This window comes from Lagopus leucura, unplaced genomic scaffold (assembly GCF_019238085.1).
Source record: "Lagopus leucura isolate 7727_CA_CO unplaced genomic scaffold, USGS_WTPT01 Super-Scaffold_100001, whole genome shotgun sequence".
NCBI classification, from domain to species: Eukaryota; Metazoa; Chordata; class Aves; order Galliformes; family Phasianidae; genus Lagopus; species Lagopus leucura.
The window spans coordinates 12,134,224-12,161,093 of NW_024962262.1; the positions used below are offsets into that span (position 1 = coordinate 12,134,224).

The 26,870-nt window shown below is 39.7% G+C and overlaps 1 protein-coding gene across 4 annotated transcripts in view; it reads left to right on the forward strand.

The window, feature by feature from the left end:
• Positions 1-10,586: 10,586 nt before the first annotated feature.
• Positions 10,587-26,870, forward strand: part of RCBTB2 (RCC1 and BTB domain containing protein 2) — a 29,324-nt gene continuing 13,040 nt past the window's right edge. The window contains exons 1-9 of one of the 4 annotated variants that reach the window (XM_042867426.1): positions 10,597-10,671; positions 13,385-13,483; positions 17,232-17,325; positions 19,071-19,134; positions 20,920-21,078; positions 21,515-21,665; positions 22,965-23,131; positions 23,828-23,986; positions 25,364-25,471. In XM_042867426.1, coding sequence (XP_042723360.1) covers positions 17,288-17,325; positions 19,071-19,134; positions 20,920-21,078; positions 21,515-21,665; positions 22,965-23,131; positions 23,828-23,986; positions 25,364-25,471 — 846 coding nt within the window. In that variant the 5' untranslated portion in view covers positions 10,597-10,671; positions 13,385-13,483; positions 17,232-17,287. Of the gene's footprint in view, positions 10,672-13,384; positions 13,484-17,231; positions 17,326-19,070; positions 19,135-20,919; positions 21,079-21,514; positions 21,666-22,964; positions 23,132-23,827; positions 23,987-25,363; positions 25,472-26,870 lie in introns of all 4 variants that reach the window. The other 3 variants (XM_042867425.1, XM_042867427.1, XM_042867428.1) reach the window with 3 other exon arrangements.

Here is a 26,870-nt window from a genome sequence, read left to right on the forward strand (position 1 = left end):
TGAGTGCACTAAATGAAATGCAAACAATTTAAACGTAAGTACACTAGAGAAGGGGGGAAAGCACACTTGTCAAATTAACAAGGGATGGTGCCTTTTGTGATTAACCTCACCCGCTGATGAAGTTGTCAGCCTCTCACACATCAGGTGTCTCCTTCACTAGGCAGCAGCCCCAGCCCAGCCAACAAGAGCTGCCCAGGGCTCAAGTTGGGAAGCTACACTTATAGGATGCTGCTTTCGATCATTTGGTTGATGGGCTGATGCAAGAGCACCAGAATGTTTCTAGGTTTGTCATCCATGAATAGAGGACTGTTGTGTAGTGAACTGTCTATTCATATCTCTGAGGAGAATGTTGTCCATTCATGAACAAATGACAAGGACAGCACAAACGTGCAACCTAATCCACTGGCATATTTAAGGATCACTATGCGCTCAATCTCAGATTTCTTGGTACAGTTTGGCTATGTAAACACATTACATGAGCACTCTGTTGTCCTGCTGCTCCCTGCCATACCTGAGGAGAGGAGCATCTCACCACACAGGTGGCATGTTCCATGACGTTGGTGCACAGCGTGTTGGAAGTTACACAGGAGCAACGACAGCAGCTGACTTACAGCATACCGTGCTCATGAATGTCATCTGATGTTCACAGAGTGGAGTTCTATAAGGATGTCTTTGGTCACTAAATCATCTCACAAAAGTGGGCAACCAAGTTATACACACCAGTTCATGACGTGAAAGCCACAGTATCAGAAAAAGTCTTCAATCTAACTACACTCATTCTTCACTGTTACATTGTTCATACTTCCATTTAACTCCCGTGACATTTATGCAATTGCATTTGCATTGTAATCTGATAAGTACTGAGGTGATTTAAAGCTATGTTCAACCTGATGGATGCAGAGAGATAGAAGTAGCAGGGCACTATAAGCATCAAGAGTCCAACATAAGCATCATCAAAACAGTGAGAGGAACTGCATCCTACCTCATTAATCAACTGCCCAGCAAAAGCAAGCTTAAACTCAGATTCAGAAGGGATTTACAGCCTCTTCACAATAGCCTGGGGGAGTTTTCAGAGCAGTCTAATTTGTATGTTCAAGAAAAATCAGACCTACTTTCACAAGGTGTTCTCAAGGTATTTATCAGCTGTATTAAACCTTCTTGCTGTGCCTGATCTCTCCAAACCATCTCAGCAAGATCATGTTGCCAAGAGAGATGAGTCTTCTTTAAAGGACATGAGTCTTCTTTACAGGACATGAATCTTCTTTACAGGTCTTTCTGACAGGAGTGCTGAGCCAGTTGTCAGCCAAGGAAGATGGGAAGCACAAGCAGCCTTAAGTGAGCATGGGGGAATTGTGGATGGTCAGAGAGAGAAACTCAGAATGCTTCAAGCTTCAGAACTGCAGCAAAAAAAACTTTGAAATATGTTGGTTTTTTTAAGGCTTTGACATGCTAGCCCTTGAAGTTCAATTTGTTTCTTGCCTCCACTAAATTAATTTTACTTAAGATATTTCGACATCAGAATTAGGATTTGGGCAGGGCTTCTTTATTCTTCCAAGTTTGTCTCGATAGCAAATGCTTCTCTGAAAGGCACAGCTTCCAGCTTGTTTTTCAGAATCATCCTCATTTTTTCCAAGGGAAGAGAAGCTGACAAGGTGATTAATTGAACTGTCAGACAGCATGACTTGCAGTTAGAGAAATATATGAAAAAGCTGTGAAACACAGTATAGGCTAATCCCCAATGTACAAAAAAAGCACCAAAAACCTTGTGGTGGTCCAGAGACCCTTGTTACAGGAAAAGATTGAAGGTTTCAGGATTGTTCCACCTGAAAATGAGAACTAGAGTTGTCTGTGACTAGCCCAAGGAACTCCACCTCTTTAATTCCAGCTCTTCACCCTGAACGACTTGTTTATTTTCATTTCCCCATGTACTGTGAAAACTATTGGTTATATGTCACTTAGGGGAAAACATAACATGTTTAAATGTACACAATAAATTCTATTTCTGTATCATGTTCCCTACAAAGAGTACTAAATATTGTATAGACACACCGACTCGACAGCCACGTGCTGACAGTGGACTGTTTGAATCAATCAAATATTTTAAAATAATTAATGGAAAGTAAGAAAATATTTTAGCATCAGTAGGCATTGGGAATGCTAAGAGAAGTATAAACAGAGGATGTGTAACAGAGCCCATACATACAAAATTAGAAAGGTAACAGAGCAGATAAGTCTTCTTTTCCTGTTCACCTGTTCACAACATGCAGGTCAATGAGGCCATGAAGAGCTGAAAAATATTAAGGTTGATGATGAAGGCAGATACTTTATGGATGTTCACTGCCTTAAATAGGCTCAGACTTTCTGATTTAACCTCATTTCAAATTTTTGCCAAATTTTTTTACATAGTTGTTGATTAATAATTATGCCCATCTATATCTCTTACATATGGCATTCTGTAAGTCATATTTAGAGCTGATATGTCTCTGCATTTTAACTGTATGTTAAAACCTATATATGCTGTACACATGCTAAAACAGGTATCTAGTGTTACACTGTAACATTTCTCCTAGCAATACAATTTATACAGAACATATGACACCTTTTCTTTTTAAAACTGATAATTTCTGGATGTTTTAGTACAACATATATGAAAAGAATTCAATCTCTGATTCAGGGTGAGTCTGGGCATGCCCAGCTGCAGAGCCAGCCCTGCATCACGCTTCCTGGACTACTATCAAGTCTTCCATCCCTCTGACCTTAAAAGAGAACTAACAAACAGCAGCAATGCTTCCTTTAAAAACAAAAAAAACATCCAGAAAGGAAAAAAAAAAAAAAGCAATCCCAGAAAGCATTGAGCATTTCCTCACAGGAAGAAAAAAGTGCGTATCTGTGTTATCGCCACAGCATAATTAAACATCCTCTGCATAAGGACAGAGAATGAAAAAGGGCCACTGGGGGTCAGGCCAAAGTTTTACCAGACCTCATGTTTTCTCCCAGCGCTGAAAAAAAATCTGTCCCCTGGCAGAGAGTACAAAAAAAAAGAGTGGGGTAAGCAAATATGAAACTTCCTTTAAACATTGTCCCAGCTTTCGAATGTTTGTATCTTGGAGACTTCCTGACTCTGTGTTGAGCAATCTCTGCTTATTGCAAACTTTCAGCACTCGCAGAATCTCACAGAAGGAAGTTCTGCAGGTTGAACTGCACTTTGTGAGGAGAGTGCTTTTAGTTTGAATTGTTAGGTCCAACGTTGTGAATTAAAGCCTGTTCCTCTGACAATTGGTTTTACAAGCTCACATGCTTGTAAATTTACAAGCAATTGTAAATGCAATATTGCTCTTAGCTCCTGAGAAAACAGGATGTTCCTGTCATCCATATTGTTTTCTTATCACGTGTTCAAAAGCAAATCCTTTATTTTCTTTATTTTTTCATCAGCCTATAGAATAACTTGCAAATCACTGTGAAAATTTCACCTCTCATCACATATTTGCTACTGTATTTTTCACAAATTGATTTATCCATTAGGTTCAAAGGAAATGTCTGCTCTGCAGAAAGCAAATGATAATAATGAATATAATACACAATCCAAATAGAGCTTTCACACTGCTTTATCCGTTATTTATTGCTGGAGTCCAGTAATGGAAAATCAATCTACTTTATCCTTGCCATTACTGGATTCTGTGCAATCAATTTGGTTTTGCTCTGGAATTATAAATCAAGGATGTGAGTTCATTTTCCTGTCCCACAAGCACTTTCAATTTCACATCTTCAGTGAGTGACACAAATCATTTCGTCAGTGTTACCTTCTTTTAAATGCCTGGATAGCTTATGCATTCAGCACTGGATTGTGTGAGTTGGATCAACATTTTGAAGCAAAACATTCATTCACTCACTCTAATTTGGAAAAAAACTTTCACTCTGTCTTACATTCTGTTTCCCTGGATATTTTTCCTGAGGATGCCTGCAGGATGTGCACGTAAAATGTATCTGCCTACAACAGACAAGCAAGGTAATAAACAGTTAAAAATAGACAGTCACATTCCAACACAATGAAGTATAAGAACACCACAGATGCTGTATCTGAAGGCCAGAGGATGTGCAGCAGCACAGAAGAGCTCTGTGGCCAAGAGCTACGTAGCATCAATTGGCCAGTCTGACCTGAAGAGAAATACAGCCATAAACAACACAGACATGAGCTAGGCTATGTCAGGAGGCTTCAGGGCCAAAGTCCTCATGCTGGCCATCGACTGCTTAGTAAAAGCATACTCTAACATGCTTAGAATCTTTGTGTGAACGAGAATCGGGATCAGCTGTATTTAAGTGCCATTCTCTTATTATTAAACTAACGAGGTAACTCAAAAAAATGGTGAATGTGGTTCTGCTGATGGAAAGCATGATATTTCTTTCCATAGAGTAAATTCTTAAATGTGGTCTCATTCTAATACTAGTTTGCAAATGACAATGTTTTAAAGCTGGTTAGAAAATGCCAGACTTCTTCTGATGCCCTTTCAGGATTATTCAGCATGGAGAAATTAGATCCTACATCAAGTCCTACCTTCCGATCGGAAGCTATTTTAGAAGCTTACCGAGCCCACAGCTGACAACATTTGAGAAAATATCTGGAATATTGAGAAACCTCCACCCTACTGGGAATTCCCAGTTCCCAGAATGTCTCATATTTGTTGCAATTCTATTTCTTGTCATAAAGTTTAAATGATGGGAAATGGACAATATAAATTCTTGCATTGCATTACAACCACGTGTACTGTACTGAAAGCTTTGTTTGACAGGACGAGCACATTTGGCCAGATCACATATGTGTGTTAATTATAGTAAGGATAACAAAATGGCAGTAGTTACAGCAAGTCTAACCAACAGGAAATGGTTATCAAGCTGTGATAAAATGTTTACCAGGAAATGTTGTTACACTATCCCAAACATTTCCTGTCTGCAACTGTTTTTTTGTGTGAGAAAATGATGTATGTGGTGCAAGAAATAGCATTTTTTTGCAAGGAATTAAATAGAAGTTCTTACAGAAAATCACGGTAGTCACACTTCTTTGTGTTGTTTCCTGTTTTTTTCTTGTGCAAATTATGAAGTAATTTAAAAAGAAAACTTAAAAAGAAACCTTTAGAATTAACCTGGGTACTCGTTACATACATGGATCATAAACATGGACTTCAAATATTAAACAGAAAATTAAAGCTCGTTTATCAAAGATAACATCTCAGCATTGTAACCATGCAGGTAGCAAAGCCGTGGTGTTTTTTTCTCATCAGGACAAATAGTAAAATATTATTTATGCTGGTACATACAGGTTGCTCCGAAAGTAATGCCTCATATTTATGTCATTGGATACTACAAAAGCTACAAAGAGTACAGTGGCATTATTTGACAGAACGAATTCTCAGCTACAACACAGCCATCACCAGGAGCTACACATCTTCACCAGCGATGCACAAGAGCCTGCATGCCATGCTCATAAAAATCTGCACCCGCAGAGGTGACCCACTGTCCCTGTTGCCATTGCTGAAACACCACCCACCGCCTCACTGTGCTCACATCCACTGGTTGGGCTTCACATTCAGTAAGCTTCAACAAATGTCAATGGGCACCATTTTTTTATGCATGGAGGAATTCAGTGACACGCCTTTGCTTCATAAGCACTTCCATTTCAGGTGCCATTTTGTCACTGTTCCTCTGCTGCCATCTGTCACACAGCATCAACATATAACAGGATACTAGTGGAAGGTGCAACCTCTTACAATTGTTATTTCAATCACCCTCGGTCCATTCCTCTTCATTTTAATAACCCTTACTTATTCAGTCCTTTCCCAAGTTTGTTTTATGTTGACTTTAACTTCTGATGAACTTTTTGTTGGTTAGCAACATCAACTTTTCCAATTAAAGGTATCTTTTAGGCATGGGATAAACTTCTCTAGGCAAGGATAGATTTATTAATATAGAAACAGGTAGAAAATAAATTTGCTTTATCTTAAAGATGTGAAAGCCACATCTGATCCGTACTTCTGCTCCAAATGAACTGAGTTGCTCATGTAGCCACATGTCCATACCCTGTGGGAGGATAAACTGTAGAAACAAGCCTGATGGGCTGAAGTATTTACAAGACAGTAAAAAGTCCTGAGAGGAGGCTGACATATTGTCTACCATTACTGTAAAGTTATTCTTGGAAAACAGAATAAAAAACTCTGATTTGCATCTGCTTTCTGTCCCGAATGAGAAAACTGACAGTGAGATGCTGCCCAACAACCAGACAGACATACAGACTAGAGAAAAATCAACACTGGATGGATTTGATGATCTAATATTGTAGTAATTAAGTGAAATTGCTAATACTTTTCGATGACAAGAAAATAAGAATATAGGGTTAACAACTGGTGTTTATTTGAAGACAAGTGAAATTTCATGAGAAATAAAGCTGCATCTTGTCACCAACTCCACTGCTACCAACACTTCACTTTTCAATGATCACTCATTTAGATGTCTGTCCAAGACAGCTGAATCCAGTGGCAGAGCAGATCAAGGACACTGCAGCTCCATGCCCCAGGGTTCAGCCAGTAGCAAGGCTGAGCACGTGTTCCCAAGGCACGTGCACAGTACACTCACTGCCAGCCAGGCAGATTGACAGAGAGAAGTGCCTTACCAGTTCCATCCCTCATACATACGGCACAAAGATCTGAAGATTGCCAGTGGTATGCAGACATACATACACATGCACCCAGGTGTCCGTGGACACTACGTTCATTTATAACTGATTCCAGATCTCCTGTTCTCCTCAGCTGCTGGCACACAGGCCTAAAAGTCCCAAAGTTTCAGTCCTACTGCACTGCTGGTACTTGGATCTCTTCTCATTATACACACAGACACAATCAATCTCAACAGTAACTGGTCTGGACCTGTGGTTTACCCAGTAGACCTGTGGTAGCCAACCTGTAGATCCCCTGTCTCTCCAGTATTTACCCCCAGACCCACAGTCCCTGTGACAGCTAGCTTCCAGATCTTCGGTCCTATTTGCAGGCTACATGGGCTTGAAACGCTCTACCAAAGTAAACAGATGTATGCACAAAGAGGATTGAAGTTCCCTAGAGAAATGTAACACAGTCCCACTGCTGGCCTGCAGGCCTATGACATATGAGATATAGGGTTTATATGATAAATACCATTTGTCAATTTCCACAAGTTTGCATAACTTTGCTTGTAAGGATCTCCTTGCCTTTAACTCTTGTTAAATACCTGCTTTTTGGAAACTTCCCCCCTCTTTAACTTGCTATGTCTTCAGGTCTGACAGCTTTCCATAAAAACAGTTGTTAAATCTTTTAAACATCCTCTCATCTTCCATCTAGTACCAGAACTTAACAAACTATGGTTGCCTTCCACTCACATTATTTCACTTTCTCATAGGCTGAAGCAGGCCTCCAGTAGTTTCCCCTGGTGCACACAACATCCCCACAAACCACAACACAGGTATTGGGAGCCCTGCTATTGTGGTGGGAAGCTGGTTTTATTTTGACCTGAAAAGACTTGTAGCTTTCTCATTTCCTGCTGACACACTGTCTAAGAAGAAACACAGCAAAAGGTTTACTGAACTACCTTATTTAGCAACTGAGTGCAGCAAAATGGGTCTCTTCCATTGCTAATCAGAAAAGAAAATCAGGTCCATCAAATATTATTCTGAAGACCAAAGGAAAATGCAGAAATTTGAGTGGAAAAATACCTTAAGAAAGAAATGCAAAGCTTAAACTGCAGAGGAGAATACTGCTATTGGAGAAAAGTAAAACACAATCCTGGTATATACTAACAAGTGTGTTTGCAAGACGAGACAGATGTGTATTTCTTTCTACTCGGTGTTGTTGAGTTCTTAATCTGGTACTACACTTAGCAAAGAAGAAAATCAAACTGGAAACAGCCCAGATGAAAGGTAGAAAAGGAGACAGGTATAGAACAACTGTCATGTATGGAAATGCAGAAGTAACTTGATCAGATTTTCATAGGAAGACATCAATAAAAGGAGATAACCTTTACTGTCAGAAATTCATCCTTAATGTCTGCCTTGGATTCCTGTGACTTGGATTTGTCCCCATTGCTTCTCAGTCTTTTTCCATTTAATTAAAATGCCACTGAATGCCTATTGTTTTCTCTTTCAAATGAAACTATAAACTATAAAAACCCTTAAACTGCTTTTTAGTAAACTACACAAAACAGAGTAAATAACTCTATAAACTACCTCTTGCAGTATCTCTTATTTCCAAACCACTGACCATCTTCAAGCATGCCATCCCATTTTCAGCTTCTCTATTAAAAAGTGTAATAGCATTACATGCAGTGTCCCAGTAGTTATTTTATTATACTGTTTACTGGAGGCAAATTGCCTTTTAACTTCCATTCACAATTCTCTTTATCCATTTAAAAATGACATTAGTCTTTCTTACGTCCACACTTTCACCAACCTCAATCTTTCACCAATTGATTCAGTTTCTTTGATGTATATCTGCATCCATTGCTTCTAGATTTAAGGACTATAGTGCACTACACCAAAGTTTGTTTCAGTGGGTCAAGATGGTGATCTTTTCCACTGATTCTAAGTGTAACCTTCAGCCTAATAGTGCTTCCTGCAGTTAAATAAAGCATAACTTTTAGAAAAATATCCAATATTCTTCGAAAACATTCACTGAAGAATCAATAAACAGCTCACAGCCTAAGACGAAATTTGACTTAGGGGACAATTACTCTTACCAAAAATACCTGCCTTGCTGTTAATCTGAAAACGAGTAACTTGCTACCGCTGCCTGTGAGACCGACATTATCAGGTATATTTACACACTACTGAAATCCAGCAACATTTTTTCCCCCCCTGAAAAGGGTTCAAGAAAACAGATACCAGAGAAATGAACATGGTAACATACAATAAATTGCTTTGTGTTTTACAGCAGTCTGTTTATTGTATATAAAGAGAGAACAAAATTACAAAGAATGACGTTATCTTCCTTATTGAAGACAACATCCCCAAGTCTGCTGTCCTCCATCGCACATTCTACACGAATCATTATGCAAAATCACAGAATGGCTTGGGTTGGAAGGGGCCTTAGAGCTCATCCAGTTCCAACCCCCTGCCATGGGCAGGCTTCCACCACCAGCTCAGGCTGCTCAGGGCCCCATCCAACTTGGCCTTGAACAGCTCCAGAGATGGGGCATCCACATCCTCCCTGAACAGCATTTTCCAGTGCCTCACCACCTTCTAAATAAAAAATCTCTTCTTAACATCTAACCTAAATCTCCCCTCATTTAGCCTAAAGCCATTTCCCCTTATCCTATCACTATCAAGCCATCTCTCTCTCTCCCCCTTATTATCACATATCAGAGTCCCTTAGGTACTTTAACTTAGGTATTTAAACTAGTATCACACATAAACCACAAGCAAGTATTATAGTTACTACACTAAGGAGCTTTGGTTCATGTCTGCTCTCCTGTAGCTGTGACTGGTGCTTGCAGTGACACAAATGAAACCAGTATTTGTCTACGCTATTGTTTCTTGTTCATCATCAGATAGGAGACAGAAAGTCTCAAACTTTTCCAGATTCTGAAATCAAATAATTCAAAACTGTCTGGACTAAGATATGACATCCAACTTCTGAAATCTACCACAAGCAGGAAATAAAGAACGAAATTCTTAGAAAACTCCATTTCAATAATTGTTGTTTTTTTTTTTTTTTCTTTCCATCTGGAAGTGCAATTTCAGTCTATATAAAAAAACAGCATTCCATAATGAGGGGGAATGGCTGTTTCATGAGGGTGCATAGTGACTGGACAATGGGGAATTGTTTCAAACTGAGACAGAGGAGGTTTAGGTTAGATTTTAGGAGGAAGTTTTTCGCACAGAGGGTGGTGACACACTGGAACAGGTTGCCCAAGGAAGTTGTGGATGCCCCATCCCCGGAGGCATTCAAGGCCAGGCTGGATGTGGCTCTGGGCAGCCTGGTCTGGTGGTTGGGTGACCCTGCACAGAGCAGGGGGTTGAAACTGGATGATCATTGTGGTCCTTTTCAAACCAGACCATTCTATGATTCTATGATAACATAACCCTTCTTATGGTGCTTCCAAAGCAGGTTTGTTGACTAAAGAGACTTGGGTACTTACAGTACAATCCTGTAATTTATGAGGAAAACCTTTATACAAAACAGCAGGCATTACTTCTGGAGCAAGATACAACATTTTTTTATAGATTGCTGTGAAGCCACAGAGCAAGCTTTCTCCTCCTGAATACGGCTCCCACTCCCTGCTATCACTGAATACAGCGGCAAAGGTCTCCGAACACACACCACAGCAAGAAGGCAGGTCAGCAGGTTAAGAGACGTGACCAGCAGGCTATAGATGCTGCGCCTAGGAAGACGCTCGGTGATAGCGATTCGCACTACCTCCCCTCAGCGCCGTGCCCGCTCGGAGCACCCCATCCTCTTCAAGGCGGCCGCTCCGCCAAAACAGCCGTGCCTTCGCAAGGAAGACGGCTCTCCCGCCGCAGGAGGTGGATCCCTGGGAGGCGCTTGCCCCCTTCCCTCCCTCCTTCCCTCCCCCCTCCGCGGCTGAGGAGGCGCCTGAGCGCGGCGGCATCCTCCCTTGTCTCATCGCGGGGAGGAGGAGCCGCCGCCTGCGGAGAAGGTAAGCGACGGAACGAGGGGCCCGCCACCGCCTCCCCCACCCCCGGGCGGCGAGTAGAGCAGATCCGCTGGGGAGAGCGGAGGCACGGCGCTGCGGCCGAGCGGCGTTCGGGAGCGCAACCGGGACTCTAGTGAACGGTGCCGGCCGCCCCGCGGCGGGGGAGGGGACGGAAAGGGAGGGCGCTGCGCGCCTGCGCTTCCCGCCCTGCTCTCGCTGCTGTTGGCTGCGGCCCTGCGGCGGGGCGGGGCGGCGGGCGGCTTGGCGGGAGCTGTGCTGTGGGGGGCGGTCGTGGGGTCCTGCCAGCAGCCCGCTGTTGGAAGATGGGCGGGTCTTGTCAGGCGGGTGTTGTGTCGCACAGTCCGTCGCTTTGTGTTTTCAGTCTATATAAATATATAAATACTCTCAGACAGGAGTGTGCGTGTGGTGCTGGGGAGTTGTGTCCTCAGCGTGAAGTATAAATCACAGAATCCGTTGAGTTGGGAAGGAGCCATAAGGGCTAGCTGGTCCAATTGCTCTGCAACAAACTGGGACACCTCCAGTTCGATCCGGTGCTCAGAGCCCAGTCCAGCCTGACTTTGGGTGTCTGCAAGGATGGGGCATCCACCACCTCTCTGGGCAACCCGTGCCACTGCCTCACCACCCTTGCAAAAAACTTCTTCCTTATATCCAGTCTAAATCTCCCTTCTTTTACTTTGAAACCATTTCCCCTTGTCCTGTTACAGCAGGCCCTGTCTGTCTCCTTCCCTCTTCCAGTCCCCCTTTAGATACAGGAAGGCAGCTCAGATTATCTCAGAGCCTTCTCCGTGCTGAACAGCCCCAGCTCCCTCAGCCTGTCCTCATAGGAGAGGTGTTCCATCCCTCAGATCACTTCTGTGGCCCTCCTCTGGACACGCTCCAGCAGGTCCATGTCCCTCCTGTGCTGAGGACTCCACATCTGGATGCAGCACTCCAGGTGAGGTCTCACAGTGCAGGGCAGAGGGGCAGGATCACTCCCTCGCCCTGCTGGCCACACTGCTTTTGGATGCAGTCCAGGATACGATTGGCTTTCTGGGCTGTGAGGGCACCTTGCTGGCTCATGAAGCAGTATGAAGTTTGCAATATGTTTGGCAAGCTTAGCTCAGTGTTTGATCACAGTCAGTGCAGAAAAAGACAAACGGAAATTAAGACTTAACAAATGACAAAGGCTTGAGAGATTAGGGAATCACACTGTGTTTCCTTCTGGAAATGAAAGTTCTAATATTGATAGATAATAAAAAGGGTAAAATTAGCAGAGGGATTTTACTCCTTGTTACAGACTGAGTAAGGTCCATAGACAGTTGGTTTTGTGTAGCACTGTGAAACATTTGGGCTGGACTGGTGGTGAAGGATGACATGGTACATAGAGAAACATGGAGAAAATAACAATCTTGATGCATGTGAGTTAGGAGTGCTAATGCTGTCCAGACATGAGAAATACATGTGACAGTGTGACATGGACACATGTCCTTACAATGAACTGTAAAGTAACAGGAAGAAGCTGTGTGGATAAGCAAGAATCAAGCTTATCTAGCTTTGATTTAAAAAATTATAAGAGCTTTTGATGGTTTCTGCTATAGTCTAGAAGAGCTGGATTTGGGTAAGGATAGTGCTTACTGTGTGATACCATCAGGAATTATGTCACAGGTGGAGTTCTTTTTTCAATACAGATGACATATAAGCCCAGTTGTTCTCGCATACATCTGCTCCAAGCTTACTGAGCAGGTACTGCATTGCCTTAGAGTCACTCTCATTAGGTGTAAAAAATTCTGAGAAGAGCTTTTGGCCTGCTGCCACATTTTTAGTTTAATTATAGAAATACAGTACAGGGATAAACAAAGATATATTGAAATTCACGATGTTGGAAGGGGCAACTCTGAACATTCAAAGGGATTAGTTAATGAGATATCAGTTGTACAGGAGTCCTGAGGGCCCTGGAAGTAAAGAAGGTATGAAATTGTTTTATGCCAAAGGTAGAATTTATTTGGAAGTAGTATTTAAAAAAAAAAAAAAAAAAAAAAAAAAAGTCTGCTTGATTTTTATATATTTTGAAAAGAATTTTGGGTATAAAGAATAGAAAAGGGATGGATAAACAAAGAAAGCTGCAGGAGATAAAGTGTACTGATGGAGTGAAAATTGCCAGAATTAAGTCTGAGTTAGTTAGAGGCAAGAGTTTTAAGAGCTTCTCTAATCATGTAAGGAAAAACAAGAGTTGAAATAAGACCACTGAGTGAAAAAATTGAGGTAAAACATCCTGAAGATTCTGACATTGTATGGAGGAAGGTTTGGGGTATACACCCCCCTCCTATCCTACCTGATCTTTTATGCTTGATTCATGGGAAACTCTCCTGCAGGTGCCTAGAGCTAGAGGGAGAAGAGGGAAGTGTATCTACAGGCATTGATTCATGCTGTGGTAGTGTTAGACATGATCTGGAAAAAAAAAGCCCTTATCTTGGTGACCCAGTGTGCTGAAAAACTGTGTTAAATCTAAACAAGCCAGGAATAGAGAAAATGGAGTGGTTGAGTGCAGTGCTTATGGGCTTGTTTAGTTAGTTAGTTTTTGTTTGATTTTGTACCTGGTAGAAGGTACATTTTGTAAATTGAAGTTTAGCTTAAATGGAGCTAGGCAGATCGTTCTTGGACATCCAAGGAAGTAGTCAAAGATTACAACTATAGAAACTGCATTCTTCTTTAACAGCTCAAGGAGAATATGAAGTCCAAAGATCCTCACGAGCTAGACTGATCTATGGATCAGAATTTGGCTGGGTCAGGTAACTGCTGTCTAATAGCAATTCAGGTAGGTGAGATTCCCATAGAGGAGGCATAATAATGTAAGTGAATTTGTTTATTGTTTTTCTATAAATGCAAGATGGAAGTTGTGGTTACATAATAAGAGAAAGACCCTTTCCTGACATGCTGTTCCTATGCTGTTCGATCTGTGTTTAGTCAGGTTCCCCCTTGCAGCTGCAATACTACTTAAATCTCGGGCTTGTACACAATTTATCCTGATAGACTTGGTGAGCTGTTAGCATTTCTTACATTCTTAAACCTTAAACATTTTCTGTACTATGATTTCTTAAGTTTATAAAGATATAATAACCATCTATTCCTTTCACACTTATTGCATTATTTTGAATTAATGCTACTTAATTAATATCTTTAATAAAGATCTTCTAAAGCCAACTAATCTGAATACTCTTTTTCCCCTAAAGGTGGTTCTTTGAATTCTCATGTTGGAGAGTCAAAATGAAGAATCAGTGTGTGTCAGTTATACCAAATCAACTACATAGTAAATTTAATTTTATGTAGTGTTTTAAATGGACAGGAGCTAATAACTGCATCAGTTGTTAATATTTTGTTATGTTTGTATCTACACGGATTACAGGAACTGAAGCGTGTTTGGATTTTGGCTAACAGTTTAGCAAAGAGAAACTGCTTTTTGCATCTGGGATCAGGCATTAAAAAAAGGAATTCTTCAACATCTCAGCTTAGAAACAGATACAGGAATAACATCCTTTTACCCAGAAACTGTCTAAGAAAATGTTTGATTATTTTAATGTCTTCAAGATCTGGAGATAATACTCTTTTTTACTGCAGAAGTATGCATGTGGAAGTGACCCTGGCATTCTTACAGCAGTGTTGAGCACTGAGGGCAGTTTGTGCATTCACTTTGCGAAATCTGAAACACTTGACTGCCTTCAGAAGGTGTTTTTGCACTTGCAGAAATAAGTGAAAACATTTTAAATTAAAAATACGTTTGATTGACAGTTTTAATTAGACTTTTTTAGCAGCTGACCTTGACTTCTTTTTTTTCTTTTTTCTTGTTTTCTAAACCAGCAGATGGATAGCCAAAGCTTTCAGATTTTTATCAGGGTAGCTGGAGGGTTTGTAGAACGAGAAAAAGGAATTGGAGAATTGTTTCTTCTGCTTTAAACGTTTTTTCTCTGGTAGATAATGATGTATTTCTCCAGTCAGTTCCACTCTTGTTGCTCACTGGTAAACAATACGCCATTCTATATCTCACAGCAGTTCTAAGGGGAAAAAGAGTAATTAGAATAGAGATAGGGGAAATAAATAATGTTAGTAATGGACAGTGTGCTTTCTCATCTCTATTATTTAAGACTTAGAAAAGTCTTATTGAATTTTATAAAACTCAGATTTTCTTGCAAGTCCAAATCTTCTAAGATTTTTTTTTTTTTTTGCAAGTGAGGGGGAGGTGTCCCAGGAATCTGCATAGGATTTTCAAAGCAGTGTTGTCACTTAGAGCAGGAATTTCACATTACACCCAGACACTTCTTTTTAATCCATTGGAGAGTTGAAAGCTCACATTTTCTTTCCTACTTCTCATGTGCTTCAAAATGTTTTTCCTTGAAGTATTTAGGCTGTATCAAAGTGGTATTGAACCTGTAGTAAAGGATGGTGCTGGATGTGTCAGTATTCTCCCTATGGTCCTTGCTTTTGGTGTGTCCATTTTTCCTTTTTATTTATTATTTCCAGCTTCTTCACTGCTTTCATTTTTGGCAATTAATTTCTTTCTGGTCATGATGATATTACTGAAGAAAAAAAAAAAGGCCTCTGCAAATAGATTTCAAGTATCCAGCTCCAAAAAACACATTCTGTATGTAGATGGCCCTCTGATAAATTCAGTGAGGTATTTCTGGAGGTCTGTCCCAGCCAACAGGTACAACTGGTTATGGTGCTAAAAAAGAAACGGCGTCTGACAAGCTGTTTTTGGCTAAAGTTTTGTCTCTGTGGAGTGAGACAGTAACACTGTCTTAGGTCATTTTAATTCAAAACTTCTGTAGCAGCTCCCTTGCAAGGTCAAGGATGACAATCTGGAAGACTGTCGAGATTTCAGTCTTTGAAAGGTTCATGGATTTACCTTTTAAATTATGTGTACCTTTGCTTTTGAAATTAGTATGCACCCAGAGGAGCTTGCATCAGGAGCTGAGAAGTCACTGTCTGGTGTCAGGAAGCAAGAAGGGAATGAGAGAAGACCATTCTTTAGTTGGAGATAGCAGCTCTTCAACCAACCACTGACTGTTTTTCAGGGTCTGCAGTTTCTTGGTAAAGGACGATGTTGCATCAGTGGAGAGATAAATGAAAAGCTGAGTTCTGTCAGTTTATGCTCAGCGCCGGACAAAGTACTGACATTTCACTGTACATGAAGAAGGATGTTAATTTTGAATGTAGACTCACATCTTTTTGGGAAGGAAATGTAATCTCTTCAGCGGGAGTAGCTATTGATAATATGACCTCTGTGGAGAAGGACCTGGGGGTCCTGGTGGATGACAGCTTGGCCATGAGCCACCAGCGTGCCCTTGTGGTCAGGAAGGCCAGTGGGATCCTGGGGTGCATTAAAAGGAGTGTGGCCAGTGGGTCAAGGGAAGAGATCCTCCCCGTCTGCACTGGTGAGGCCGCGTCTGGAATACTGTGTGCTCCTCAGTTCAAGGAAGACAGAGGTCTTCTAGACAGAGTGCAACAGAGGGCTACAAAAGTGATTAAGGGCCTGGGGATCTTATCAGTGCTTATAAATATCTTAAGGACAGGAGTCAAGTGGATGGGGCCAGGCTATTTGTAGTGGTGCCCAGCTGAAAAGGGGGTAATGACCAGTAACTGGAACATAGGAATTTCCATAGAGACACAAGGGAAAAATTCTTCACTTTAAGGGTGATAGGTGAAAGGTGTTCACTGCAACAAGCTTGCCAGAGAGGCTGTGGAGTCACCCTCTGTGCAGATATTCAGAACCCACCTGGATGCTTCCCTGCGCAACCTGCCGTAGGGAACGTGCTTTGGCAGGTGATTGCACTCCATGATGATCTCCAGAGGTCCCCTCCCCAATTTCTGCTCTGTGATTCTGTGATTATCATTCTGTCCTCTCCTGTGAGATCACTTGGACAGGTTAGCGTAATCTCATGACTGCTCTTGTACATGGCTGCTGAGAAATCAAGATCAGAGAAGTTTAGGTCCCTTTCCTAAGGGTGTCAGCAAGTCCTTTTTTGCCTGTGACTTTTCCCTCCTGCTTTTTCCAAAGCCTGTGGTTAGAGTTCCTGGGGCAAGATACTCCAGACAGACCTTTGGTTCAGCAGATGAGTTTCATAAATGCTCAAATTAAGTGGGAGGAAATGCTAAGTGGAGTTCTGGAAAGAAAAAAAAAAAACAAAAAACCAACCTGTTGGCTTGCCAAGTTCCTAGAGAGAAAATCTGCAGGAATGTTTACATTTGAATGCGTCAGTGAACCTGTATAAACATTTAGTATTAAGTGATCTGGTTAGACTCTTAATGGAACCTGGCTAATAGAAGCAGCATTTATGTTCCTTAACTCAATCTTATCTATACCACAAAGGCATACATAGCTTGTGCCAAGACCATGGTTGGAGCAGATCCAGAGACAGAAAAAGTCTTGACACAGACTGCCAGAGTACGCTGTCCAGATTCTTAGATTGTACTTGGATTCCAGATAAGAGATTTGTGAAGCTTAATATAAATATTTTTGTACTGAAACTTTGTGTACTTCCACAAAAAAATGATGTTTTTTCTTTTAGATCGGCACGTTAGATTTTTGGGGGAAAAGCAGCTAGTGAATATAAAGTTTTAATACATGAGAAGTATATGTTGCTTACCTATTTACTTTCAAAAGTAAGTATTGCTTTTTTTTTTTTTAAGTAATGGGTGTTTATTTTAAAGCAAGAATTCTTAGAGATTAAATGAGTATTTTAAAACTTTATAGATAAACAGTCTGAATAACTTGTCTGTAATAGATTGGACTTTGTTTTTCTTCTGTATCTGGAGTCCTCAAATGTGCACAGGTTCTACTCTTTAATCATTGATGAAAGTACTGCTTTTCTTTTGCTTCACTGTTATTTTTTCTGGAGGAAGAATTCCTAAAAGAGTAAGAAAATGTGAATAATCAGTAGGTCCACAAATAAGAATGTTTCTTAGGTAGGCTTAACGATTTAATATTTGTTTTCTTCTTCGCTTTCAGGATCCAGCGGTCTCTGTATAATCTTAAATCACTTACAAGCTTTTACAAAGAACACTTTTGCAGAGGTAGAAATGTGTATGAGAACAAATGAATTTGAATAACAGCATAAACAGATGTTATCTGGGGTGTTCCATGCACTCCTGTAGGACTGATGGGAAATAAGATGTCTGCGTTTGCAAAATATCTTGAAGAATGGAATTGCAAAGTAATTTTCTCAGTTACATTTAAAATAAAGCAGCTTTTGCATTTTGAGGCCATGTAGGCGATCTGTGTTGCAAAGTTAACTCAAAATTCTCAGTATGTTTCTGGAACACTGAAAAAGTAGGGGGCTGGAGAACCTTTCATTCAGTAACTGCAGTGCTCCATCCTAAGGCAACCGAATTGAAATATCAGAACTTGAAGAATAATAACCATCAGTTGTGCATCAAATGGCTTGCAGATGAAATGCAGAGATACAGAGCTGTGCTTTCACTTAAATTAGAAAACTAGAAGTTTTATAAAACGTCTTTGACGTGTGGCAGTCTTATGAAGAGTAGCTGAGTAAAATGATAGCTGCTCGTCCCTTGGATGTCATTCAGCCTGCTGTCAGATGTTTGGTTTTCTGTGGGAGGTAAAGATATTTTTAGAATTGGCTGAATCAGTGTATCTCCAGGAAAATGATGGGTACTGCTTTCTCATTTGTCAAGTAAGAGACGCTTGCATGGCTTAAGAGCTGTGTGCTCTTTTGTACATTTCTACTGAAAATGGATTTGCACAGCTTTGTGTTGGGAAATGGAGGGCAGTAGGGTTGGCCATCCTCATCAGGGAGGAGACAGCTGATCTGAAGATTTGTTTCCCTTGGTGATGCACATCATAGAAGCCATGCAGGTCACTTACAGAGCTGCCAGTTGTTTCAGAAACAGAATGAATATTCTAGCAATTCTCAGTAAATCTGAAAATGTCCAAATGTTTTTGTGGTGTTGTTTGTTTGTTTTTTTTTCCCATACACTGCCTTTCAGAATGAAGAAGGAATAAAAATATTTAAAGGGTTATGCCAGAAATGGGAAGTTGTATCTGTGTGCTTTTTCTTTGCTGAAAAAAATGTCTTGGAAGATTACATCAGCAAGTTTTTAAGTTCATTTTTACTCCAGTAAAAACATGTTGGAGTATTGTGTCTATTAAAACTTTTTCAATTATGCTACTTGTTTAAAAAAGTTGTCTCCAAGATTTTGGTAAGAACAGAAAAGACAGAAAATTGAGTCACTGACCATCATACAGCTGAAAGTAAAAACAAAATTGTCTGAGCTTCATGATTTTTGTTTTCTCAAAGAAACAAACAAAGAGTTTGGTCTTAATAAGAAATGTGTGTAGGTTGCAGCAAAATGATACGGCGATTTTAACTACAGTTCTCTCTCTGCAGAGGGACACCAGCACAAATCCATATGGAAGATGAACCTCCTCCTTCTCAAGGAGTCAGTGTCAAGGTCAGAGTGTGAGAATTCGTGCTGAGAATTCCATGCATCTCGACTCAAGAGAAAGAAGCACGGTTTTATTACTAGCTTAGTACATGCCAGTAGCTTTCAAGATAAACAGAAAACCAAAACTGTAGGTAGAAAAAGGATACTTGCAGATCTTATGTGATCCACAAAATATTAAAATAGATTCATTTAAATCAGTCAATAGATTCACTTTAATCAGTTGGAATTCTTTGGCTTACCAGATTGGTTTAATTTAGTATTAAGTTTCAAAGTTGCTTTCTTCAGTTTAGTGTTTCAGCAACACAGACTTGTAATAATTAATTTTTAGAGCATAATGTGGTGAGAAAACTGCAAATTGTTGTCTCTTTCTTTGTACACTCTGCCTGTAGAACTTAGGGAAACACGTCATTTAGATTCTGAGCTTCATGATGATGTGTTGATAAGGTGATCTGTATGACAAAACCGAATAACCAGCTTCTAGACTGGTTATTAAATGAAATTATTTGCTATGAGGACATGGGAAAATAAACTGCGATCAAAACCACAGCTTTTCCTTATGGAACATGACCAGTCCTCCTTCTCCTTCCTTAGAAGTGTATTTGTTGAAAGATTGACATTCACAGTTAATTTCGAAGATTTCTTTAGTTTGAAATGTTTCTATCTATGCTTCTGCATACATTTTCTCATAAGTGACGTTAGTCACAAAAGTGATATCCTTACAACTAACATAGGTGACTCCAAACTAGAATTTATTCACAGCTTTGTTTCAGTCACAGATTTTATATATATAAATATAGATAAAGATGTGTATTTCCTGTGACAGTGTTTTGAAAGTCTGATACTTCCTAGAGGTAAGCAAGTGATGCAGTCCTTGCTGTTACATGGTGAACTGTGTAATGCAGTGATAGGAAAAATCTATTCTTACTCCTCGTCAGAGCTACCAATTACTGCTACTTCTCTTTCACATCCAGAACTTCTTTAATTTTAGTAAAAGAAAATTTGATGAGTGCTCCATGCAAAATTTGCTATTAAAAGTTAATACTGGAACATTTTTCTGATTCATGCTGTGCTGAAGCAGTAGAAATGTTGAGTGAAAATCAGACATTAACTAGTTTCACTGTCTGGAGAGAATTATTTTTCTTCTCCTTTGCTAGGAAGTTGTTGTTTCTCCTTGAATGAAGTGGAGAATGTTCTATTATCTTTTTTTTTTTTTTTCATATTATATATCTACCTACAGACACAAATATTCTTAGAAAGTAACTTTTGAAACACAGGTGGTTCCAGAAGTAAAGGATAAAGGAAAAGGTTTCTTGAGTTTTCTCAACTTTCCATTTTTAATGTATGAAAACAAACGTGTGTCTTTTTCAAAGAGAAGTACATGCTTGGGCAGATATCTTTCATGTTTTTGTTTTTGTTTTTTTTTTACAACAAGAATTTTAGCACACTGTTTTCAGATTTTGGATGTATACTTTACATCTTAGTATTAGAATCCTGTATTTTGAATCCTCTAATGTAGTAGTCACATTCTATGGATACAGCAAAAATGTGACCACAGCATTTAACGTCTTACATTGTAGTTGTCTTCATGCACACAGATCCTTTCTTTCTAGATCAGGATGCAGTTTATTTGTTTATTATAATGGTTTTGCTGAGGGTGTTGTTCTGGAATTAAAATACTGTTCTGTGGTTGAGAATGCAGGTAGTGGTGTTTGTCTCAATTTATCCTTTTCATCATGCAAAAGTATATTTCTCTCTACGTAGCTATTTGATATAATTTGTCTGTAACATCAGGTCTTGGAGGCAACGTTATTATCAGCCCTGAAGATGCTGGATGTTGGGAAATGGCCGATTTTTTCCCTTTGTTCACAAGAGGAGCTCAAGTTAATTCGTCAAGCCTGTGTATTTGGCAGTGCTGGTAACGAGGTGCTGTATGTAACTGAAAATGATGAGGTAATTGTCCAAGAGTGTGAGGTTTCTGATTTATGTGTCAAGATTTTGTGAAAGCTGGTACTGTTACATACTGAGAAAAAGTTGCATATTGAATACCTGAACCTTTTCATTAAAACTAAGACATTTGCAATTAAAGCTGGCCTCTTACCACTTTCAGGGAATAAAGAGAAGATGAAGGTAAAGATTTCTTGGAGGTGCATGAACACAAGTTGGAACATGGGAAATTCCAATGAAATACTAGAATATTTTTATTACAATGTCAGTGGTTACATCTTGGAGAGCTTAATGACCCTGGTGGTGGCCAAGACTCGAAAGGTCATGGTCTTGAGTGAACTGATATATGTAGACCTTTGTTGAGTAAGGGACTAGATGGACTAATTGGCCTCTGATGGTCTGTTCTCCCCTAAGTTATGATTGTGTGATTCTTTTATAACAGGTTTTTGTGCTTGGCATGAACTGCAGTGGGTGTTTGGGAACCGGAGACGTGCAGAGCACAATTGAGCCAAAGAGATTAGATTCTCTGTGTGGCAAAAAGATAGCCTGTCTGAGTTATGGAAGTGGTCCTCATGTTGTTCTTGCTACAGAAGGTAAAGTATGATGCAAATACTACTTTTTTCAGAATGGTTCACTTCAATTAGTCCACAGTTTCTATGTGAACCTGTTTCATGTATGTTCTGAAATACATAGTCTCATGTTATTTGCTTTTGTCAGGGTAAAGTCAGTAGAGAAAACCTGGAGAGAAATACTGGTTTAGTATAGCACATTTTGCTTTGGTAATTTTGAGGGAACCCTTGGTGAAAATATCAAATAGAGAATCTAGAGATCTGAAGGAGGTCTGTGTCAAATCTAACTCTCCTAGAATAACAGCATAATTGATGTTTAGAAAATGATGATGATAGACAAGATGAATGTAGAACTATTATTCACTGTATCTGGCCAGCTACTGCAATTAGAGAACAACTGATGTAAAACAGATAAGAAAAGTAAATACAATAGCCTCGTGGGTAATAAGACCAGTACACATATATTTAAGTGAATCAGGAGAATTATAATATCCTTAATCCAGAGGTTGTAAGTACTGAGGAAGTACCCAGGGAATGAGCTGCAAGAAGTGACCAGGCTCAGGTTCAAGTTACCTTTAAGCATCACTTTTTTTTGAATTACCAGGCAGACACACAGTTCTGCAGCAGACTGTTGGTCTAACCCAGTCAGACAGAGAATCATAGAACAACCTGGGTTGAAAAGGACCACAATGATCATCTCGTTTCAACCCCTGCTATGTTGAGGGTCGCCAGCCACCAGACCAGGCTGCCCAGAGCCACATCCAGCCTGGCCTTGAATGCCTCCAGGGATGGGGCATCCACATTTCTTGCATTCTTAGTTTTACTACCATGTTTCTCAAAATACAGGATGCAAATGATATGTTGATGTAATAAGCAGCAGCATTACATAATTGTTTTTCTTACAAGCATCTTTACTTATATTGCAATAGGATGAAAATGGACTGAGCTTTTAAAAATGGGAAACACAGGGCCAGGGCTTATACAGAAATTTTGATTCATTCTCAGTAACAAAAGCATGAACTGAAACAGACTGTCATTTCATCTTTTACTCTTCTGTTTTGCTCTATCGATCTCCTTTCTCTTGGCTTTCTGATTTCTTTTATGAAGACTGTGTGGATATTATGGATACTATCACTGTGGATTTGTCTTAAATGCTGTGAGAAGAGCAGTAGTATATCCCTGGGATTAAGAGCCAAAAAGGACATATATATACTTAACTACATACAGTGTCTTGCTGAATTTCACTTACTAGTTTGTAATTTCATGTTCTGTAGTCTTTGGAAAAACAGATTTCCTAGTAGCTTCTTATGTTTTTTATTACAGAAGGAGAAGTGTACACATGGGGTCATAATGCTTACAGTCAGTTGGGCAATGGTACAACCAATCATGGTTTGGTTCCCTGTCAAGTCTCTACCAACTTGGTGAACAAGAAAGTCATTGAAGTTGCTTGTGGCTCTCATCACTCTATGGTGTTAACATCTGATGGGGAGGTGAGAAAAGCTAGAGAGTGAATCTTTTTTTTTCTCCTAATGAAATTTGGGTATGAGAGGAACAGGAAAACACACTGCACCTGATGTATCAGTCTTCCTTCTTTCTGTTCACAGAGTGATGTTGCAACAAAAATGTTAAAGAAAAATGGAAAATCTTGGAGTTTTGAATCAGCTTTGAAGTGTATGCAGGACATTGGTTTTTGTGTTACTTCTGTTTATAAAAAGAAATTACCATTTCTTCTATGCTGTATCCTACTGTAGATACTTAACATCACTAAAGCTGATGTCAGTTTAAATCATGACATCAGAAGTAAGAAGTAAGAAGTTCTACTTGCTGGAGGAAGAAGTGTTTCTGTCATTTACTTTCAGATGTTATTTGAATCCAGTTAGCCATTGTGTTTTGGGTTCTGGTAAACTAACAGTGAAATCTCTCAGTATGAGTGCAGTTCTTGTGCTGCCTCTTATCTTTGGTAGGAGAAACATTAAAGAACAGGATATAAAAAATACTGTGAGTTGCATATTTTTGATGGAAACACTTAAATTATAAACCTGTGTAGCTTCCTGGATCTGTAGAAGAGCACATGAATACAACCTAAATATGTGTTTCTTTCACATCTAACAAATCTTTCTCTCTTGAATGTGTACTTAGAGATGTCTGTTATATACCTTTCACTTACGAGAATTCATTTACAACAGGTGTACACGTGGGGTTATAATAACTCAGGCCAGGTTGGATCTGGTTCAACTGCTAATCAGCCAATTCCTCGAAGAGTTACCAGCTGCCTACAAAATAAAGTTGTAGTTAACATAGCCTGTGGTCAAATGTGCTCTATGGCTGTGGTGGAAAATGGAGAGGTAAGAAATATTAAGTGAATTTTCAGACTAAACTTTATTGTATGTACGACAGCAGTGAAGTCATTTAAAACCTCTCTGTAATTTGCTGCCAAGGAGAAAGGAAGCATTTATTTCCAGAGTCCATCTGACTTGCCTGCTTACACTGTTTGTGAAAGGCTTTGTCATGAGTTGGCTTGCATATCCTCACAGTGTGCTTAAGCACATCTTCCTATCCATAATGCTTTTCCCATCTTCTTTAGAAAGAAGTTGCACAGGGAAATTTTGCCTTATGAGATTGCTCAAAACTGATCAGCTATTACTTAGTATCAGCTACTGAAGTTGGCTTTGACCTGAAGGAATTCAGGGATCAAATTTAAAATTGACTTGAAAATACAGTTCTCAAGGGAAAAAAAAAACACAGCGTTTTAAAGGTCAGGAGATTTTTATAAATTTGGGGATCAAATCATAAAAGCTATATATGTGTACTTAATATTTCATGCTAGCTTCATTTTCTCATACATAAAAAGGTAACTTTTTATTACTGATTTATTGATTTTTCCAGTTGGTATTACGTTCTTGCAGAAATGAAGGTGCTGACTGATGTTGTGTCACTGCTGTCTTTAGCAGTTACGGCAAAATTAATTATCTGCTCTGTGCTAGAATCTTATCAATCAAGAATGTGAGAATAATCAGTGAGTGCTATCTTAATATTCAGTCTTTGTATAGACACAGCTAATATGAAGACAAAAATCCAAACCAACAGAAAATGAATTTGATAGCAAATGTTCGTTCCACTGCATCAAGCCCCTCTCATACCTTTTATCTCCATCTCTGTGAGGATGTGAAAGGGATATCGTTTTCCTATTGCTTTAGTTCACTTGAGCTGAAGATTTTGGGCAGCCTAAATGCTCTCTGGATTCATTGCTCTAAGCATTTCAGTTTAGACCTAGGAAGCTATTGACTGTTTGCATTAGGAATATGCTCAGCCTTCGCTATTTTCCTTTTACAGCATGAAACTGTGAGCAGTCTATTCAAACTGTTGTGTATAGCTTCCAGTTGATACTTGGTTTAATATGTGTTCTCTTGTGTTAGAGGATTTTTGAATGAGAAACTAACTCTTTGAAAAAGGGAAGTATTCCTGCTGAATTTGCTCTGTGCTGGGGAAAAGCCCTGTGAATCACTTGTTTTTCACTGCTATGACTTCTAAAGAGCAGGGTGAAGAGGAAGGATTAGACTTTTGGTGCCTGTACACATGAAAGTATCTACCTATAAAGTGCAGATCCTAAGTTCCCAGGTGTGGGAAGCTGAAATATTGAAGGAAACTGTTGGAAGGGTGAAGTGGTTACATTGTTTTCAAAGGAATGGCAAACAGCTAAAATCCCTGTCTTTGTCTTGTAGGTCTATGTCTGGGGTTACAATGGTAACGGCCAGCTGGGGCTGGGCAGCAGCGGCAATCAGCCAACGCCGTGCCGAATAGCAGCCTTGCAAGGCGTTCGCGTGCAGCGGGTATGTGTGCAGTGCCCTTCTCAAACCCTTTGGAAACAATAAAATAAGCTCAGGGATATTCATAGAATCAGCATAGAATCATACAATGGCTTGTGTTGCAAGACACCCCAAGGATCATCAAGTTCCAGCCTCCTTGCCACAGGGAGGGCCACCAACCTCCAGATCTGGTACCAGACTGTATTTTTTATGTGAAGGAAGTTCTTTATCTCTTTGTTTAAAATACCATTTATCAGAATAAGAGCATGTGTCTTAGAACGGACCTCTGACAAACTGTGACCCTGGGGAGTTCAGTTGGAATTTTGCCATTAATTTCAGTGAGGTAAGGATTTCACTCAAAGAGGAGTGGGCAATTAGGAACGTTTGGTCATTTCTTTTTTTCTTCAAAAAATCCAATTTTTAATAACTGTTTATTTTAATAACTCTTCTTGTGCTACTCCATTCTTCATTACAGCCCATCTTTTTTTTTTTTTCCCCTCTAGGAAAATGGCCACAGTTTAGCTTTTTGTCCTGTTAGACTTAATGTCACTTTTAGAATTGCACTTCAACCACAGTGACTAGTGGGTGTTTGAACTCAGAACAAATCGTCCGTGGGTGCTTTTGGTATGTTGGTATGTTTCCATAGCAGGTCTTGAACTTGGGTGGTTCTTACACTCTACCAAAGGACTGAGTTGCCATCAGTGTCACCAGCAGTTCTTTTTACCAGTTAGAAATATTTAAAGTGAATGCAGAATGGATACCAAAAGTTTTAAAATGATTTATCCAAAACAGAGGACTGTCAGGAGAGCAACACATTCTGCTTGACTGGTCTTTTTTTGTAATCCAGTGAGATTTTACAAAACTTTAGTGAATTCTTCATTCTAATAATCACATTTAATCAGATAAGTTAAGAAATTGTTTTTTCACTATCTATTGAAATGAACATACTTCTGCATTCATGTCCTGGGATACAGTCTGTAGCTTTGCTGGTAACATTTACTAGTGGAGGATAATACAATAAAGTGAATAACATTTTCTCCTGTATGTGTTCTGCTGCTTTGAGAGTATTGAGTGGCCTGGTATGTTTGCCATAATTCCTATTTTCATCCACTTCATGTGTTTGGTACCCATCAGTACTAAACTGTGGGCTTCCGATCAGCAAATAGCTTTAGCATTAATATCATTTAGATCATATCTCATTATTCATGGATGTCAGTGGACTGCGTGTTCTTACAGTACATCTGCTTTGCAGGCTGTATTATTGTTCATGAGCCAGTTTTGAACAAGGCAAATTGGTTTTAGATGGAGTTTCATCTCTTCTCTCTCCTTCCTGGATGGCTGTTTATTTTATGTGAGTGCTGGTGGTCCTCAGGCCCACATGCAGAGAGTTTCCTTCCAGTGATGTAAATTATCTCCACAGAGG